Source organism: Leguminivora glycinivorella, chromosome 18 (assembly GCF_023078275.1).
Source record: "Leguminivora glycinivorella isolate SPB_JAAS2020 chromosome 18, LegGlyc_1.1, whole genome shotgun sequence".
NCBI lineage: Eukaryota > Metazoa > Arthropoda > Insecta > Lepidoptera > Tortricidae > Leguminivora > Leguminivora glycinivorella.
In genome coordinates this window covers 11,696,101-11,713,394 of record NC_062988.1, presented here as the reverse complement: position 1 = coordinate 11,713,394, position 17,294 = coordinate 11,696,101, and the positions used below count along the sequence as shown (strand labels likewise).

At 39.4% G+C, this 17,294-nt stretch overlaps 1 protein-coding gene across 1 annotated transcript; it reads right to left on the bottom strand.

Moving 5' to 3' along the window:
• Positions 1-10,388: 10,388 nt before the first annotated feature.
• On the bottom strand, positions 10,389-12,353 carry LOC125235926 (putative nuclease HARBI1). Its single transcript, XM_048142567.1, has 2 exons — positions 11,972-12,353; positions 10,389-11,108 (listed from the first exon to the last, which is right to left on the bottom strand). Exons 1-2 carry the CDS (start codon positions 12,275-12,277, stop codon positions 10,389-10,391), a joined length of 1,026 nt encoding a protein of 341 aa, XP_047998524.1. The 5' UTR covers positions 12,278-12,353.
• Positions 12,354-17,294: the final 4,941 nt, after the last annotated feature.

Genomic DNA, 17,294 nt, shown 5'->3' with positions numbered 1-17,294 from the left:
CCTCTAATCTGCTTCGCTTGCTTTTATGTTACGGCGGCTGATTGTCACTCCGTGATCTGTGGGTTTTAAGTACTCATGAATATGGTATTCTCCTAACAACCGTCCCTAGAACATACATCATCGTCATACTACTCATACTAAGGATTGATCTTATTCAACCAGACAGGGTACACCAAATACAAAGTCCTCGGACGCCTACACGCCCAAGTGGATAGTCGAGACGTACCGCTACACTACGGCACGTCTGTCTGGAGCTCGGCGGGTGTGAGGACGTGCTGAACTGTCAACACCCTCGTACCTATCATACCGACTCTTCTGGAGAACTCGTCTTCCAGGATTGATAACTGTGAGGGCCGTCGGCGTACCTCTCGACCCCCGGCGACCTCGTCTTTCCGGGCTGAGCTAGGTACGCTGCCGACGTGCCCCTCGACCCCCGGCGACCTCGTCTCTCCGGGCTGAGCTGAGCACGCCGCGGACTTGCACCTCACCCTCTGGCGATCTAGTCTTACCAGGATTGAGAACAGTGAGCCGTCGACGTACCTCTCGACCCCCGGCGACCTCGTCTTTCCGGGCTGAGCCAGGTACGCCGCCGACGTGCCCCTCGACCCCCGGCGACCTCGTCTCTCCGGGCTGAGCTGAGCACGCCGCGGTCTCACCTTGATTGAGCATGCATGCTTACTCTAAGTGTGTCTACCTGTCACTTACTGGCACCTTTAGCGTGCCTTGTCTGCTCGTGCCTCTGGAGAACTAGTCTTCCAGGATTGAGTACCATACTTACTATTTAGATAGACAACTTGGCACCTAGTGGCACCTTTAGTGCGCCTTGTCTGTTACTAAGATAATCGAGGTAATAGCCTTTAGTTAGATATGGAAACAATTGTAAGAGATACCATTACACCACTGCGAGCCACTAAGTATAAATAAATACTTAGCTTTAGTCGTCTCTGCAATATCTGGATAGCACGTGGATCACTTCACTGTGTGTTACACTTTTAAGTACTGGCGCGTTTCTCGCGCCTCGTGGAATGTCTACGTGGCACGTAGTTTGACAACTTTGAGATACTTACTATGGCTCCACCCAGAGGGCGCTGTACAGTGTTGCCGCAGGGGAATATTCTTAGGGCTTTATAGTTTCGCGTTGGTCGCGACAAGTTTATCTATGCCAATAATAGTGTTGATTTTAGGAAATAAAATAACCTTGCAAATGTTTAATGTATTGCCTAAAAAAGATAAATGTGCTTATCAAAATATTCAAAAAATTGTTAATATTTCAAATAATTTAATTTTACTACGGGGTTATTATTTTTTAATCAAATTTTGCTGACAATGTTAATGACCTAGAATTTCCTAGCCTTTTTCATCCCACGTTCATCTTTCATGATGAGCCAATGCCAAGTGATTGGTTCGCCAATGTGTAAACAGCGGCTCGTATCTTGGCCACCAAGGGTTGGTGGAACCGTTGGCCATATGTGTACAGCGGCCATTGAATTCTCCATATGGCCGCTGTACACATATGGCCAACGGTTCCACCAACCCCCTTGGCCAAGCGTGTAGAGGGCTACTTGGCCGTAAGTTGGCAGTTGGCGCTTGCGCTTGCCGGCCAACCGATTGGTGTCGGTTTTTTGTCCACACATCAAAGGATCTTGGCGCCAATGGCCAACTGCGTTTACACGTTGGCGCTTCATTCAGTTGGTCGTCAGCCGTCAGAGAGGACAGTAGTGAAATATTTACGAAAATAATAAGTTTATCTATGCCAATAATAGTGTAGATTTTAGGAAATAAAATAACCTTGCAAATGTTTAATGTATTTCCTAAAAAAGATAAATGTTCTTATCATAATATTCAAAAAATTGTTAATATATCAAATAATTTAATTTTACTACGGGGTTATTATTTTTTAATCAAATTTTTCTGTCAACGTCTATGGCTTCCCACAGACAGTCTTAAAAATTCATAATCTTAAAAAAAATTTGTATGCAAATTGACACTGACAGATCTGTCAGTGTCTTGTCAGTGTCAGTTTGAACTGTCAGATTGCATACAAGTTTTTTTTAAGATTATGAATTTTTAAGACTGTCTGTGGGAAGCCATAGACGTTGACAGAAAAATTTGATTAAAAAATAATAACCCCGTAGTAAAATTAAATTATTTGAAATATTAACAATTTTTTTAATATTATGATAAGAACATTTATCTTTTTTGTGACCTAGAATTTCCTATAATTTTCCATTCCACGTCCATCTTTCATGAAGAGCCAATGCCAAGTGATTGGTTCGCCAATGTGTAAACAGCGGCTCTTATCTTGGCCAAGGAGTTTCACAAAGGGTTGGTGGAACCGTTGGCCATATGTGTACAGCGGCCAATAAGTAAAGCTCACGGCCGATCGACCACACGGTTCAGACCATACCACAGCATGTTGCCATGTTTTGCCGTGGCTCTAGTGCAGCGCGTAAGGAACGAGACTTGAAGTCGAAGCTGTCAGCTATCTTGCTCGCTCGCACTCGTTGGCTTGCAACGGGGCTTGCTCTTGCATCCTTTTTTTCCCAGCCTTTAGCCCAAGCAACCTATATTTGTAGGTATATATAGCACATTTCTTCGACGATTTAAGCCGGGCTTTTGGTATGAAGTGAGGTGCAGGATTGAGCGCGCGTTTTATAAACACCTTCAAGTGTATTATTTAGTATAAAGTTTTACTTGCGTTAAGTGAATGTGCTCTTCTTCGTTTTCTTGTTACAAACTGCTTAATTCTTTCAAAAACCGATGGATGGATGGAATGGATGAAGTGGTGCCTTGTGACGGTGATAAATGTGTTCACATGTTACTCGACGAAGGCAAGGTAAATTCATTAGATTTTGCCCAAAAACGTAACATTATTTCCACGCCAAAACCAACGCCCGACTTGTGTATTTCTCAAAAAAGTGGTGCGCATAAGAGAAAATTTTGTAGGGCTGTGTACAAAACACATTGGCTAGTTGGTTGTTCCCACACCAACAAATTGTATTGCTGGTGTTGCATATTTTTTTCCAACGATGCTAACGTATGGAATTCTACTGGATACGATGATTTAAATAATTTATCTGGCGCAATAAAGAGGCACATGAATTCAAGTAAGCATATGTGTGCTGCTGATTCTTTTAGCAATTTTAGAAAACAACGAATCGAGGCCTTGTCGCGCCAATTATCCGAAGAAATCTCGAAACACAATATTCGTCTTGACACTAATCGTAGTGTCTTCCAGAGGTTAGTAGACATTGTTTGTGCCATTTAGCCCAACAAGAACTTCCGTTTAGAGGGCATGATGAGTCTAAAACTTCATTAAATAGGGGCAATTTTTTGGAGCTTGTATCGCTTCTATCTAAATATGACGGCGTATTAGAAAAACACGTTCAACAAAGCGACAAACCGACGGCCAGCTCGAGCTATTTGTCTAACAAAATTAAAAATAACATTATTCATTCTGTAGCTGACGTCATAAGAACTCGCATTGAACTTGAAGTAAAAAAAGCTACATTTGTTTCTGTTATAATTGACGCAACTCCTGATGTTAGTTATAAACATCGAGTACATACTCTAATAGAGTAGAAATGTTATTTAAGAGGCCATTCAACGAAAACGTCGTAATAATGTAAAATTGATAGTTTTAGTCGGCAAAATGCTACACTTTCCGTCATCTAAGACTTATTAAGTTCAGGATTTGATTAGGATATCTTCTTAACTTACATGTTGTGAGACTGGATTTTTAAAAACTAGCTCACTTAATTATGATTTTTTTTCTGGTGCATGTTTAGGAAAACCCGCGAAAAGTGCTGAATTAGTCCGTCTAATTTGTAAAATTTGGATAGTTTTGAATGCTTCAAGTGGTAAATTTGTATTATGTATATCCTGTACTACAATCTTCTGAGACTACTTCTTTAGAATAGAGTAAATGAGGATATGATGAATCCAATTTGTTTCAGAAATGACCTCAGAATAAGTGTCAATTTCTTCGAAAACTTACGTGTTTTTGAAGTAGTTTTAATATAAAAATAATCTGCAACGCTTACTTAAACAGATTTTATGCAAAAGTTTTCTATTAATTGGAATTTAATATTTTTGACGATTTTTTAAAAATGCCTCCTTATTACCGGTTACGCGCGCTTGCGATGTCAGTACCGCGGCAGAGCTTGTAGAGGCAGGACGTTTGCCAATCTGCTCCGCACGCGGCACGACGATCGCGAAGTTATTTTGTCATTGTGTGCGGCACCCGCCGTGTCCAAAACCGCACTTGTGTGCGTGTTTGGCTGTACTGTTGCATGTATACTGCGACTGAAAACTTTGATCCTTGGGTTGACGACTTTGGTAACTAACTAATTAACTTGACTAATATTTTTAGTAAGTATTATTTATTATTGAATATCATTTTAGGTTACTGACTCGTCTCAACAAAATCTTTGACAATAGATGGTACTCAGGATCTGATGATGAAGTCAGATGGTAGTCATGAGTTCTCATCAACCAGGTCTTGAAACCATTTCGTGTTTGGGCTCGTTTGATTTGCCTCAACAAGATCTTTGACAAGAGGTGATGGTACCCAGGATCTGATGATGAAGCCGGAAGGTAGTCATGAGTTCTCATCAACCAGGTCTTGAAACCATTTCATGCTTGGGCTCGTTTGGTTCGTCTCAACAAGATCTTTGACAAGAGATGGTACCCAGGATCTGATGATGAAGCTGGAAGGTAGTCAAGAGAATTCATCAACCAGGTCTTGAAACTACTCCGTGTTTGGGCTCGTTTGATTCGTCTCAACAAGATCTTTGACAAGAGATGGTACCCCGGATCTGATGGTGAAGCCGGAAGGTAGTCAAGAGTATTCAACAACCAGGTCTTGAAACTCTTCTGTGTTTGGGCTCGTTTGATTCGTCTCAACAAGATCTTTGACAAGAGATGGTACCCAGGATCTGATGATGAAGCTGGAAGGTAGTTAAGAGTATTCAAAGACCAGGTCTTGAAACCACTTCGTGTTTGGGTTCGTTTCATTCGTCTCAACAAGATCTTTGACAAGAGATGGTAATCACTCTTTTATACTCTGGCGCATCCACTGTCTCAGTGTGTCACCAGTCAATTAAAGTAGGTAGGCGTAGCGTAGAGTTGTATTTCCTAACAAAAAACTAATACATAGATGTGGACCTTCCTGTGCTCCATGCAATTAAAACAACATAATATTTAAAAACCGGCCAAGAGCGTATCGGGCCACGCTCAGGTAGGCAGTTCCGTAGTTTTCCATATTTTTCAAAAACTACAGAACCTATCAAGTTCAAAACAGTTTTCCTAGAAAGTTTATAAAGTTCTACTTTTGTGATTTTTTAAATATATGGTTAAAAAGTTAGAGGGGGGGGACGACACTTTTTTTCCTTTAGGAGCGATTATTCCCGAAAATATTAATATTATCAAAAAACGATTTCAGTAATTCATTTTTAAATACCTATCCAACAATAAATCACACGTTAGGGTTGAAATGAAAAAAAAAAAAAAAAACTCCCTACTTTACGTGTAGGGGGGGTACCCTAATAAAACATTTTTTCCACTTTTTATTTTTGCACTTTGTCGGCGTGACTGATATACATATTGGTACAAAATTTCAGCTCTCTAGTTCTAACGGTCACTGAGATTATCCGCGGACGGACGGACGGACGGAGGGACAGACAGACAGACATGGCGAAACTATAAGGGTTCCTAGTTGACTACAAAACCCTAAAAACACATTTTAAATATAAAAAAAACTACTTAAAATTAAAGAAAACCGATCTTAGTTCCATTATATATATGTACCTAGAAAACATCATCATCTTCCTTGCGTTATCCCGACATTTGCCACGGCTCATGGGAGCCTGCGGTCCGCTTTGACAACTAATCCCAAGATTTGGCGTAGGCACTAGTTTTTACGAAAACGACTGCCATCTGACCTTTAAACCCAAAGGGTAAACTAGACCTTATTGGAATTAGTCCGGTTTCCTCACGATGTTTTCCTTCACCGAAAAGAACCTAGAAAACATATCATATACAAAATGAAATAAAACTAAGAAAACGGATTATATTCATTATAAGCGATATAATCTGATTCCATAAATTTATTTCATGAGTAACTATCGCGGTGACAGAAGACAATATTATATACACAATTTATTATATTATAAAAGTTTTTTAATTTATTTCTTCCAAGGCTACACACGTTTTAATAGAAAAAACTGTGATAAGTTTAATAATTAAACTAAAAGGTCAAGTATTTATGCACGAAATCATGTATTATGCAAATATGTAATATATAATATATATTAAACACCACCCTATTATGGTGGTGTTTTTACGCAAGTATCAATAATGGTTAGTCCGCAACACTACTGACGGCGTGGCGGTACCGACCATGAATGCTATCCCTTTCGCTCTAGCCGCACGTAAGGTTGGTTCGAAGAGGATCGCACGCTATGTCTGTACCGCAGGCTACAATCGTTATGCTTCTGGTTATAGTGTGCGTCTGCACACAGGCGCACGCCAGCGCCGCCGGCGTCGAAATGCGAGCAAGCAGATTTTTTGAAAGCGCTCGTAATTTGTTCGAGAACAATTCCGCCAACTCGCAGCTACGCATATCCCCTCTCACTGCGCTCCCATTGGCTGATACAAGGTCAAGTGATAGGTGCTAGGGATGAGGTAGTGCGTAAGTAAGGTTTATCGATAACGATATTTTAACCCCTTACGCGCTTTATGCACCACCGTCTGTGCAAGCCCCAAAAGTCCGTAACATTACATGCACATACGGTGGAGCAAAAATCTGTTACATAAAACACGGTATACAAAAAGGGAAAACTATTTCTTGGAAGTCAAAATGGTATAATAATCAGATTATAATTATTTTAAGTAAAAATCATGAAATTTTCCAATCCCTAATTATGTATCTTCGATTTTTTCAAGTTGTGTTTTTTATTTCGATTTAAATAGCAATTTATTATTTTACAAATTACTTCAACGTGATATTTAAATTATTACATATATCAGATAGAGATTTTACGAAATCGTGTCACCTAAATATACCCAAAACATATCTAATTACACCTAAGAATTAGGTACCTAATACATCAGTACATATAATCAATCAAGCTTAACATAATCGATAATATACAATTATTCGACATAAACCATTAATTTAATGCAAACATAAGTGCAAGATAACTTTCTCGTTTGTTTATCTAAATAGTGTGATCATTATGTAGTAGGTACACACAATAATATTCCTTACTCATTACTTAAATATCGATACACCACTTGATGCTATAAATTAAGCATGTACAACACTAGTGCAGACTGGAAAGAGATGGTGTGATGTGAATTGAGTTACGTGGAAGCAAGAGATAACGACATACGTCTAGCCTGCGTCATCACCTTTCACTTTTGTTGTCCAGTTTAACTTGATCTCCGGACAAAATTTAATATAAAGTAGTTTATAATTTAAAATCGTAACTTACCGATGAAAAGTTATTCCTTATGTTTTAAAGTCAGATGTTTTGCTGTTTTTTCTACGAAACTGAATAGAAAAGCACGCCATTATAATAATAGTAAAACAAACTATAATTTATTTCGTAATTCGCAGAGACGTACGCACGGATCCAATACTGGTTTTGTACTGTTTTATTGAGAGCGAGCGCTAACATTTATAAGTGACAAATCACATATCCGTTGCGCAGACGGACAGCCCCATATTACCACTCTATTGGGATATGTCCTCGATGGTTATAAAGAACAATTATGTTTAATTTTGAGATATTTCTGCGAAAACGATATCCATGATCGATTCATGGGATATGTTGATGTTTCTTTAAGTCGCACCGCGGACGTACTTTCAAATACCTATAATTATAAAAATGTTAATGAAACATGATTGCACTGCAAACCTTGTGGCACAAAGCTATGACGGAGCGACCGTGATGTCAGGTGTAAGAAATGGGGTGTAACAAAAAGTCAAAGAGATGTGTCCACAAGCAATGTACATCTGGTGCAATGCACATGTCTTGGCTTTAGTATTATCAAAATCGTGCAATAGAATTAAAGAGGTTAGTTCATTCTTTTCGGCCCTGTAATCTTTGTCGACTTTCTTCGGCCACAGCACTAAACGAGCTGCATTTTATGACATTCGCTGCAGAAAAAACTGCTACTCGCTGGACGTATATGTCGCGACTTATTAACACGGTTTTCGATCAAAAAAACAATCTTACAACCGTGTTTGTAGAGATGTGTGACAATCCACAGGACTGGGACTGGGGCAGCGATACAATTTTAGCGGCAGAAAATTTCGAGACCATGCTCTAATCGTTCAATTTTAATTTTTATCTGTCGATATTCCATCGTATTTGAAAGGTCGGATTGCTTATATAACATCTTGCAAAAATCCGAGGTGGATGTCGGATATTGCAGTAACAAAATAAAAGATTTTCAAACATGGTTGCGAGTCAATTTCCAAGCAGAATTTGAAGAAATATATAAAGACACCTTGCAAAACTAAGTACTCGGCTCCTCGTTTGAGACGCAATGCCGGCTGTACACACTCGCCGAGACACCCCGAGACTGACCGAGAAGGAGTGTGTACATGATGCTCTCGCCTTGTCTCGCCCGCTCGGTTCTCGCCTCGGTTCGCCTCGGCCGCGTGTCGGTTTTTTGCGGCCGAGTCAAAGGGTCTCGTCCGCTCTCGCGAGGTAAACGAGACCAAGCATGTACACACTCGTTCATTTAGTTGCCCGCTTACTGTATTTGTGTAAAGACGTGTTCGCTATCGGTTAAAATGTGGTCTAACGATCGTGAAATAGAATTTTTAGAATGCTATCAAAATGAACCTGTGATTTGGGACCCAAAGCATTTAAAACATAAAGATAAACAATTTATTCATGATGCTTGGGTGCGAATAAGCAACATGATAGATATTCCCATTGAAGAATTAAAGAAGAAGCGGGATTCGCTTATGGCCACGTACCGGAGCCTTAAAAGAAAAATTAAGGTATCCATTCAATCCGGAGCTAGTGCTGATTCCGTGTATAAACCTATATGGTTTGCGTTTGAGTTTATGGACTCGTTTTTGAAGGAAACCGTTATTGGAAAAAAAAACAATAAATACAGAGGAACAGGTAAGCTTTATTTATTTTTTTATTCCACAAATTCTATAGTAAGTTAATTAGCATTATTTTTGTGCAAGTTGAAGAAATAATTTGTAAATTCATCTCTTATCTGATTTGCATTCAATGAGGATCTTCTTGGTATTACTTGTAAGGGTCTGATGGCACATGTTCCATTCCATACTCCGTCCCCTCTTGTTCGGGCTGATGGTTAACGACTTGGAGACAGTTGTAAAGAACGCAAAATGTCTGTTGTACGCTGACGACCTGAAGCTGATCTTTGGGGTGAAAAATGGTGCAGATTGCATTTCCCTGCAGGAGGACATTGACTCCGTGATGCGGTGGAGTGTTGAAAATAAACTGCTCTTCAACGTAGCCAAATGCTGTGTATGCTCATTCAGCCGAACTGCAACACCTATACTTGCGCCTTATACCCTTGGACTGGATAGGATTGACAGGGTGTCCTCTGTGAAGGATCTTGGCGTTGTCTTCGACTCACGGTTGACATTCCACGATCATATACGTGAGCTAGCTCGTAGCTGTTTTCAAAGATTGGGCTTCGTGATCCGCAATGTTAAGGAGTTCGAAGATGTTGGGGCCATAAAGCTTGTTTTCAATTCACTGGTCAGAAGCAAGCTGGAGACCTCGTCAATTGTGTGGATCCCCTATGAGTCGACTTACGTCTTACTTCTAGAGAAGATCCAAAAGGCCTTTCTCAGATTTCTTTACAAGAAAGTCTATGGCTATAACCCGTTTCTATACCCAACGAAGTTCTTGCTGGGAGCACTCGGTTATAATTCTCTGGAGGTAAGGCGTAACTGCAACCTGTTAGTCACCGTTTGTCGGATGCTGCGGGGTGAATCAGACTGCTCAGATCTGGTAAATTGCGTTCTCAGATTGTATGTGCCTGATATTCCCAGAATTAGTCTGAGACCGCGTGTGCGCCCGCTGTTGGCGGTGCCGATAGCGCGCACAGTGTCACGCAAAAACTCACCGCTTCCTCGAGCGTTGACACTTCTCAATGCGCTACTGACGTCAGCACCTGATTGCGATTTGTTTGCATGGAGATGGAAGACAGTGTATCTTGAGTGTCTGAGGTATTGCGAGACGATGGATGATAGGCCTTCCACGGTCGGTGTATGATATTTTTAAGTAATTGTGTGTCGTTATAATACTTTTTTGTAAATTGTATTTTTTGTCTATGTTAGTTTATTCGGTGTATTGGTGTTTATGCTGTAATGCCGTGTAAACTTATTAAATAAATAAATAAAATAAAAATAAATAAAATGTGTCTTCAATTTCGTTCCTCCATGACCCCGGCGATACCAGTTCATTGTTTTGGTCGTAAACATCTATAGTACCAGGAGGTGTGTATATTGACGATGAAGTAATACTCTTTCTTAAGAAATTGTGTAGTAGTACACAAGTCATAGTAATCACAGTTGTTTTTTCTGGGCTCAGAAGTAAAGGTTTTCGAAATACTCTGAATCTTGAAGCTAGTATCCCAAACACATTTTCAACTGCAACGCGTGAAGACGAAAGTTTCTTATTAAATATACGTTTTGCAGTTTGTTCATTATGCCTTCCAGGATATGGCTTCATCACATGAGTCGTTAATGCAAATGCTCCGTCTGCTAGAAAAACATATGGGACTTCTCTTGTTCTACCAGGAAGTGGTCGTGGTGTTGGCAAGTTTAAATTATTTGAGCACATTTTTTGCCATAGTCGACTATTTTGAAAGACACCACCGTCACTAATTCGACCCTGACTTCCGATTTCAGCAAAAACAAAATTATAATTGCCATCAACTAAAGCAAGGAGTACAATGCTGAAACTCCTTTTATAGTTGTAGTATTCTGTACCACTATGTACAGGAGATTGCATGACGACATGTTTTCCATCCATAGCTCCCAGACAGTGTGGAAATTTGAACCCTTTTTCTAGTTGTAGCCATGATTGGGGATCCTGTGGCAGCTGTAAAATAAATATTCTTTATTACTTTCAGACTCCACCTACACCGGAAAGTCAAGACGAAAACAGTCAGAATGCAAATACAGGCAATGATGGTCAGGCTGAACATGATTTGCCTCAGATGCCTACTATACCACGTCGTCGAAAAAATCCTATAGAATTAGAAGAGGCTGGTAAAACAATGAAGGAAGCTATGAGTTCTCTTAATAAAGTTCTCAATAAACCGCAACAGTCTGAAGACGACTATGATCGTTACGGGAAAATCTTGGCAAATAAACTACGTAAATTATCAGAAACAGAAAGTGTGCAAATGATGTACGAAATAGACGGATTATTTATTAGACGACTTCCAAGTATATCTCCACACAACATACAGCCATCATTGGCTTCCGGTTACGCAGCACCCTATTACCAAAGGCGACCATCCTCAACTTGTACATCATATTCGGAACCAGCTAGAGTTCAAGTGTCACTTCCAAGTACATCTCCACACAACAAACGGTCATCGTCGGCTTCCGGTTCGTATTCGGTGCTAAGGGACGAAATTGCTACCGAACCTCCTACTATTCGTATTTTATCTAATCAAATTGTTAACCAACCAATAGCTCCAGAAATTTCGGAATCTAATATTAGTGATATTTTAAGTCGGGCATTGTATGAGGCTTAATTAATCTGCAGTGTACAATACTTTTTTTAAATATGTTTGATTGATAAAATCTTGTTGATTTTGCTATTGTTTTGTTTGTACTTGGTTTAATTAGTGATATTATAGGTCAGGTATTGTATGAGGCTTAATTTATCTGCAGTGTACAATTAATACTTTAAAAATATGTTTTAATAAAACCCTGTGTTGTGTTTGTACTTACCTTAATTTGATCTTTCAATACTGCGTTTAACGCAATACACACTTCAGGTACAATTATTGATATTATGGAGCTAGAAACTTTGAACAGAAAATGCAGACTTTCGAAGCTATCACCGCTGGCCAAAAATCTCAAAGTAATTGCCAAGCGAACTTTGGCTGGTATTGCGTCTCTTTTAGGTGTATCCTTCTTCGATATTAACGGAGAAACTTTTTGCAACAAATATTCAAAGTCTGTTACGGACATTCTTGTAAAATTGTGAAATTGACCAGAAGGTTCCACTACTAGTTCCGCCAATTGATTTTCCATCGTGGTTCTGAAAAAAAAAACATTATTTTTTGTAACATGATTCGCAGCAGTAACTAAAAAAACCTTGATATGTGAATACTTACTGGGTTCTTTGCGGTGCATAGTAATCATCCACCACCTTCGTTTTCGCCATGGTTTAGTAATTTTTTTTTTATGATATATGTGTAAGTAATGATAATAACTAACAGCACAAAGACAAACGGCAGCAGCAGTTTCCAAGTCCATCGTGGCCGATATCCTCTGTTCAAATGACGTGCACGAGTGTGTACATGGTGTGCATTCGTCGAGAGCTTCTCGCCCAAGACTCTCGGCGAGAGGCGAGAGGCGAGTGTGTACAGCCGGCACAACATAAGTTGCGCTCAAACTGAATATAAAAGAATGTTTATTGAAATTATAGACAATATTTATTTTGAAGTTGAACAACGATATGCAGAAATTCTTAAACTGATTTTTTTTCAATTGGTAAACAATAAGAAATACGAAAATTATCGCTCCAATTTTCCGTCAGAGGCACTAAAGTCGCTATTTGAAACCTACACGGAAAAAATAAATTTTAACAATACTACCAGAACGTTTAGTAAAATAGATTTATCGTAACTGATACTACAATCTCGTAAGAAAAACAACTGTATTGTTACGTTTACTATATCTTGAATTCAATAGAACTAAGCAAACATTAATATGCACTAAACAGTTCTGTTTGAATTACATATACGAGAACTCTAGTTTTATTTACAACTAATTGAATAAAGGTTACGATAATTCTATTAACAAGAAGCTTCTTGTAATGCCAAAAAAATAAAAATTATCTTTACAATCTTAATCTTAGCGGTTACTATCACAGTATACTTCCTGTAACTTTTTTATACGTTGCCATTACTTTGTAGTTCTCGTAAAGAAATAAAAAGAATATTCTTGTAATGTAAACTCAACGAAGAGTTATATTTAAAAATATTAAGTTTGTATAAATATGTGCGCATCGCTGTCAACTCTTTTATTTGTATCGTAGCGAATGCCATCGCAGTATAGTTGATATGACTGTTTTATAAGTTGGTATTACTTTGCAGCTCTTGTAAATAATGACAATAATATTCTCGTAATGTATACTGGTGAACAAATAGTTCTGTTGAAAGTATTTAGTTAGTATAAATATGTGTTTCGTTTTTGTAACGAAACGCCATGTTTAAGTACCATTGTATATCTTAGTGAATGCTATAGCTAGTGATGGGTAGGACATCAATTTCAAATGAGTTTGTATGAGTACCTCATTTCCAAAAATGAGGTGTTACAATGTCTTACTTCAAATGAGGTGAGGTACTGATCTGTATATATATATAATTTCTAGCATCGGCTGTTTGACAAAATCCATCGGTAACAAAAACTAGTATGTGTAGTTGTGTACTAGGTAAATATCCTTTATACATACTAAATTTCATTAGTCATAATGAGTACTTGAACATTTAACAAGAGAAAATAGATAAAATTAAAAAATATTTCAAGGACTGTCATAGAGGCCTGCATAACAACTTAATTTGATGTTTTTATGGAACTGGGTCTAATTTTGCCATTGAATAATATTATTTACAGTTTGTTCCATTTAAATTACTGCTACAAATTACAGTGGTTTCATATTATTAACAACTTAATAATAACATACTTTGATTAGCATAGTAATAATAGTTGACCGGTAAGTTTGTTGCAATCGATGTTGGCGTCACAAAAAAGAGTGCAATCCAAACGTACCATTTTTTAAGGGAGGTGTGCGATGTAGCTGAAGCTCACGATCGGGAATTAATAGGCGGTACCGACGACATTGTAGAGGTGGACGAAACCCACCTCTACACTAGAAAATATAATCGTGGCCGCCTATTAAAAAGCCAGACGTGGGCTTTTGGCTGCATAAGCCGCCTCTCTAAAAAGTTACATGTCGAGGTAACAGAAAACAAAAGTCGCGCAGTGCTAGACCCTATCATTGAAGCTAACGTAGCTCCAGACACCTACATAATGTCCGATATGCATCGGGCATATGTAGGTGTTAACTTACGGCTTGGGATGCGGAGGCATGCGACTGTCAACCATAGCGTCGAATATGTTGCAGGAACTAAAGATATTCCAGCCAATGCCGCTCTTGGTGACCCTGTGCCAGGGTCATCAAATGTAAAAGTCAAAATACATACAAACACCATAGAGCGGCAGTGGCTGGAATTGAAAAAACACTGCCGGACCTGTCGAAGCGACCGAAAAATTGGGTGGTACATGGGTGAATATATGTACCGGCAGAACATTTTGCGGTCATTGCCATCAGATGCCGCACGATTCCGGCGCCTCCTTCGGGATATCCACCGGGTATATCCAGGATTAAGGAGGCGCGGAATCAAACGCAACAACTGCCGGTGCAAACGAAACTGTCCCCGCCACGCTCCGCCCCGCCCAATACAACAATGAAATGTCCCACTCCCGCAAATTAAAAAAAAATAAATTAAAAGTTAGTAATACACTTAGAATTAATAGTGACTTTCCGCATCTCCGGCGCTGCGTGAACAGCAGCCCTTCCTTGCAGCCCTTGCGGGCGAGGGCTGCTCTCCCTCCGCGCCTCCGGCTCTATAAAAACACTCTAGGTGTCATAATGATACCACTCCCATCAAAAGTCCTGCGTACCATTATGAAACTGTTTTAAATTATGTTTGATTGTAAAGTTTTGCTTAAAAAACAATTTCTTTCTGGCAGCTCCTACTTCCGCTCTGGGGGGTCATCAAACAAACCTAACCTAACCTAAAAGACCGGATTTTGTTCGTGACAATAACCTTTTACCGCTTTGTTATTCGGGGGGCTCTGCCCCCCGAACCCCCCCGGGGGGCTCCGCCCCCCCGTCCCCCCTTCTTTCGTTTGTATGGATTATTACATACGTTAAGCTCAAAAGCTTCATAAAAAATAGGTCTTATCATGACACCGCTCCCGTCAAAATTTGTCCAAGTCCCGTAACTTTTGTACCCATTTATCTCGGAAATTATTAAGTTTAGAGAAAAGTTGCCCATACAAAACGTGCTTATTTTAGCGTCCTCTATACGATAGCATCATAAAAAGTAGGTGTCATAATGATACCACTCCCATCAAAATTTTTCTAAGTCCTGCGTACCCTTTGCTACACCCCAACCCAATCAAATATACCTGTGATTCTGCCTTAGTGTCATTTGTGTGCAAAAAAATAGTGAAACTGAACTTGTCACCATTATTACATTTTGGCTCATTTAATTAGTATTATCACTGTAGGACAAAACTAAATTTTATGCAAATACACACAAACTAACTTTTCTTCTGTAAACTGTCATTACTGTCAACGTCAACCGCCTGTGAATTACGTTTCGTGTCGGATTTATTTATCATTCTATTGAATTAAGAAATGAATTATTCTTTCTATTACTGATTAAATACTTAATTAAACTACCATGCTTCACATAATTTATATTATATTTCGGTCAGTAATCTTGTAATTGTTTTTAAGCAAGCTTCGTAAACGCATCTTCTCAGTGGTTGGCCCTCTGTGTTGGTATGCTTGGTATTCCGAATATTCAAAACACTTGAGTTACCATTTCAACGTCCAGTCTAAGAGAGCTCCCTGATTACACATAACAATAGCCATACAAACTCTATTGCTGCGGTAGATCACGTTATACTGGTCAATGTGTTAGCACAATAATAGCTATCAAAAAATTCAAAAATGAAGACCTGCCGCGAAAAACAACATTTTGCATCTCAGGTGCATTTATTCATGACTTCACAAATGCGACAGAGACAAAGGATGTGGTTCACGCGAAATCGTCTGATTTTTTGCGCGATTTTTGCGAGCAAGTTAACTATCCTGGGATCAAAAAGGCGTAAAATGTATGAAAACTTGCGGCGCATAAGATTGTTTTCTTTCGAGTCATGTGTAACGTATTTTTGGTGAGGCAAATTCGAAGCCCGCGTGTGTCTGTCTCACTCCCTCTTATGGTAAACGTAACTATCTGTTTCACTTTGAAAGGATTTTTGAAGTGTTGTTGTCACAGTGCCTCTTCTGTCTTTCCGGTACAAAGCGATTTCCGGTACAAACGAGTCAAACGATACATTTTATTTTTCCCCTCACTAGCTCGGAAACACGTGTTTTGTCCTTCAATACCAGCGGGTAAAAACGCATTTTATCCACTAGTGGGTAAAGTAATTTGACCTTGAATAAAGTCAAATTAACTGCTTTAAAATTGATAAAAGTAGGTGAATCTAGTAATAAAGATGATTTACCACCTGTGGAACTACTGGAAGCAGTGATAAACGCATTTTTTGCGTTGTAGTTTCCTCGCTATAATGAGGGGAAAAGTTTTGTGTTACACTCGGGTGCAAATGTATTTTACTTCTCGTGTGTTAAAAAACTCGCAAGTTCAGGATTCTATTCTCGAACCACTCGCTTCGCTCGTGGTTCAACTATAGAATCCTTTCACTTGCTCGTTTTTCAATTCCACACTCGGCGTTAAAATACAACTTTGCCCCCTTGTATAACAAATAACTATTATCGGTGGACCTTTTGTCCCGGCCATAAGGTCTGTAGTTCGGTAACTGAACGTGTGGTTGATCACTTCATTTGAGGTGTCGACTCTCGCGACGGAGTTTGAGGGCCGCGTCTGCCGCGAGGCGCGCGAGTGGATGATGAGTTTTTGACGTTTTGTGACATTTGAAGTATGTGCATGATCTGTGAGGAATGAGGTGTTTGTGTTGCTACTGTTGCGAGCGAGTATTTGAGGGCCGCGAGGCGCGCGTGTGGATGATGAGTTTTGACGTTTTTGTGACATTTGAAGTACGTGAATGCTTTGTGAGGTGTGAGGTGTTTGTGTTGCGACTGTCACAAGCGAGTAAAATGAGGTGCGGTGAGTTGAAGTGTGATGCAATACATTTTTGCCGTGTGAAGTACTGCGACAAATTAACAATATGAGTGGTACAAATGAGGTGCCTCACGAGTGAGGAACTCAACACTAGCTATAGCAGTATA

What these genes read in the sequence shown, in the direction of transcription:
- LOC125235926 (XM_048142567.1), bottom strand. Translation starts at nt 12,277, where the DNA reads ATGGAAAATCAATTGGCGGAACTAGTAGTGGAACCTTCTGGTCAATTT. An exon ending in TATTGAAAGATCAAATTAAG is followed by an intron (nt 11,109 to 11,971) that starts GTAAGTACAAAC and finishes TTTATTTTACAG; the next exon opens with CTGCCACAGGATCCCCAATC.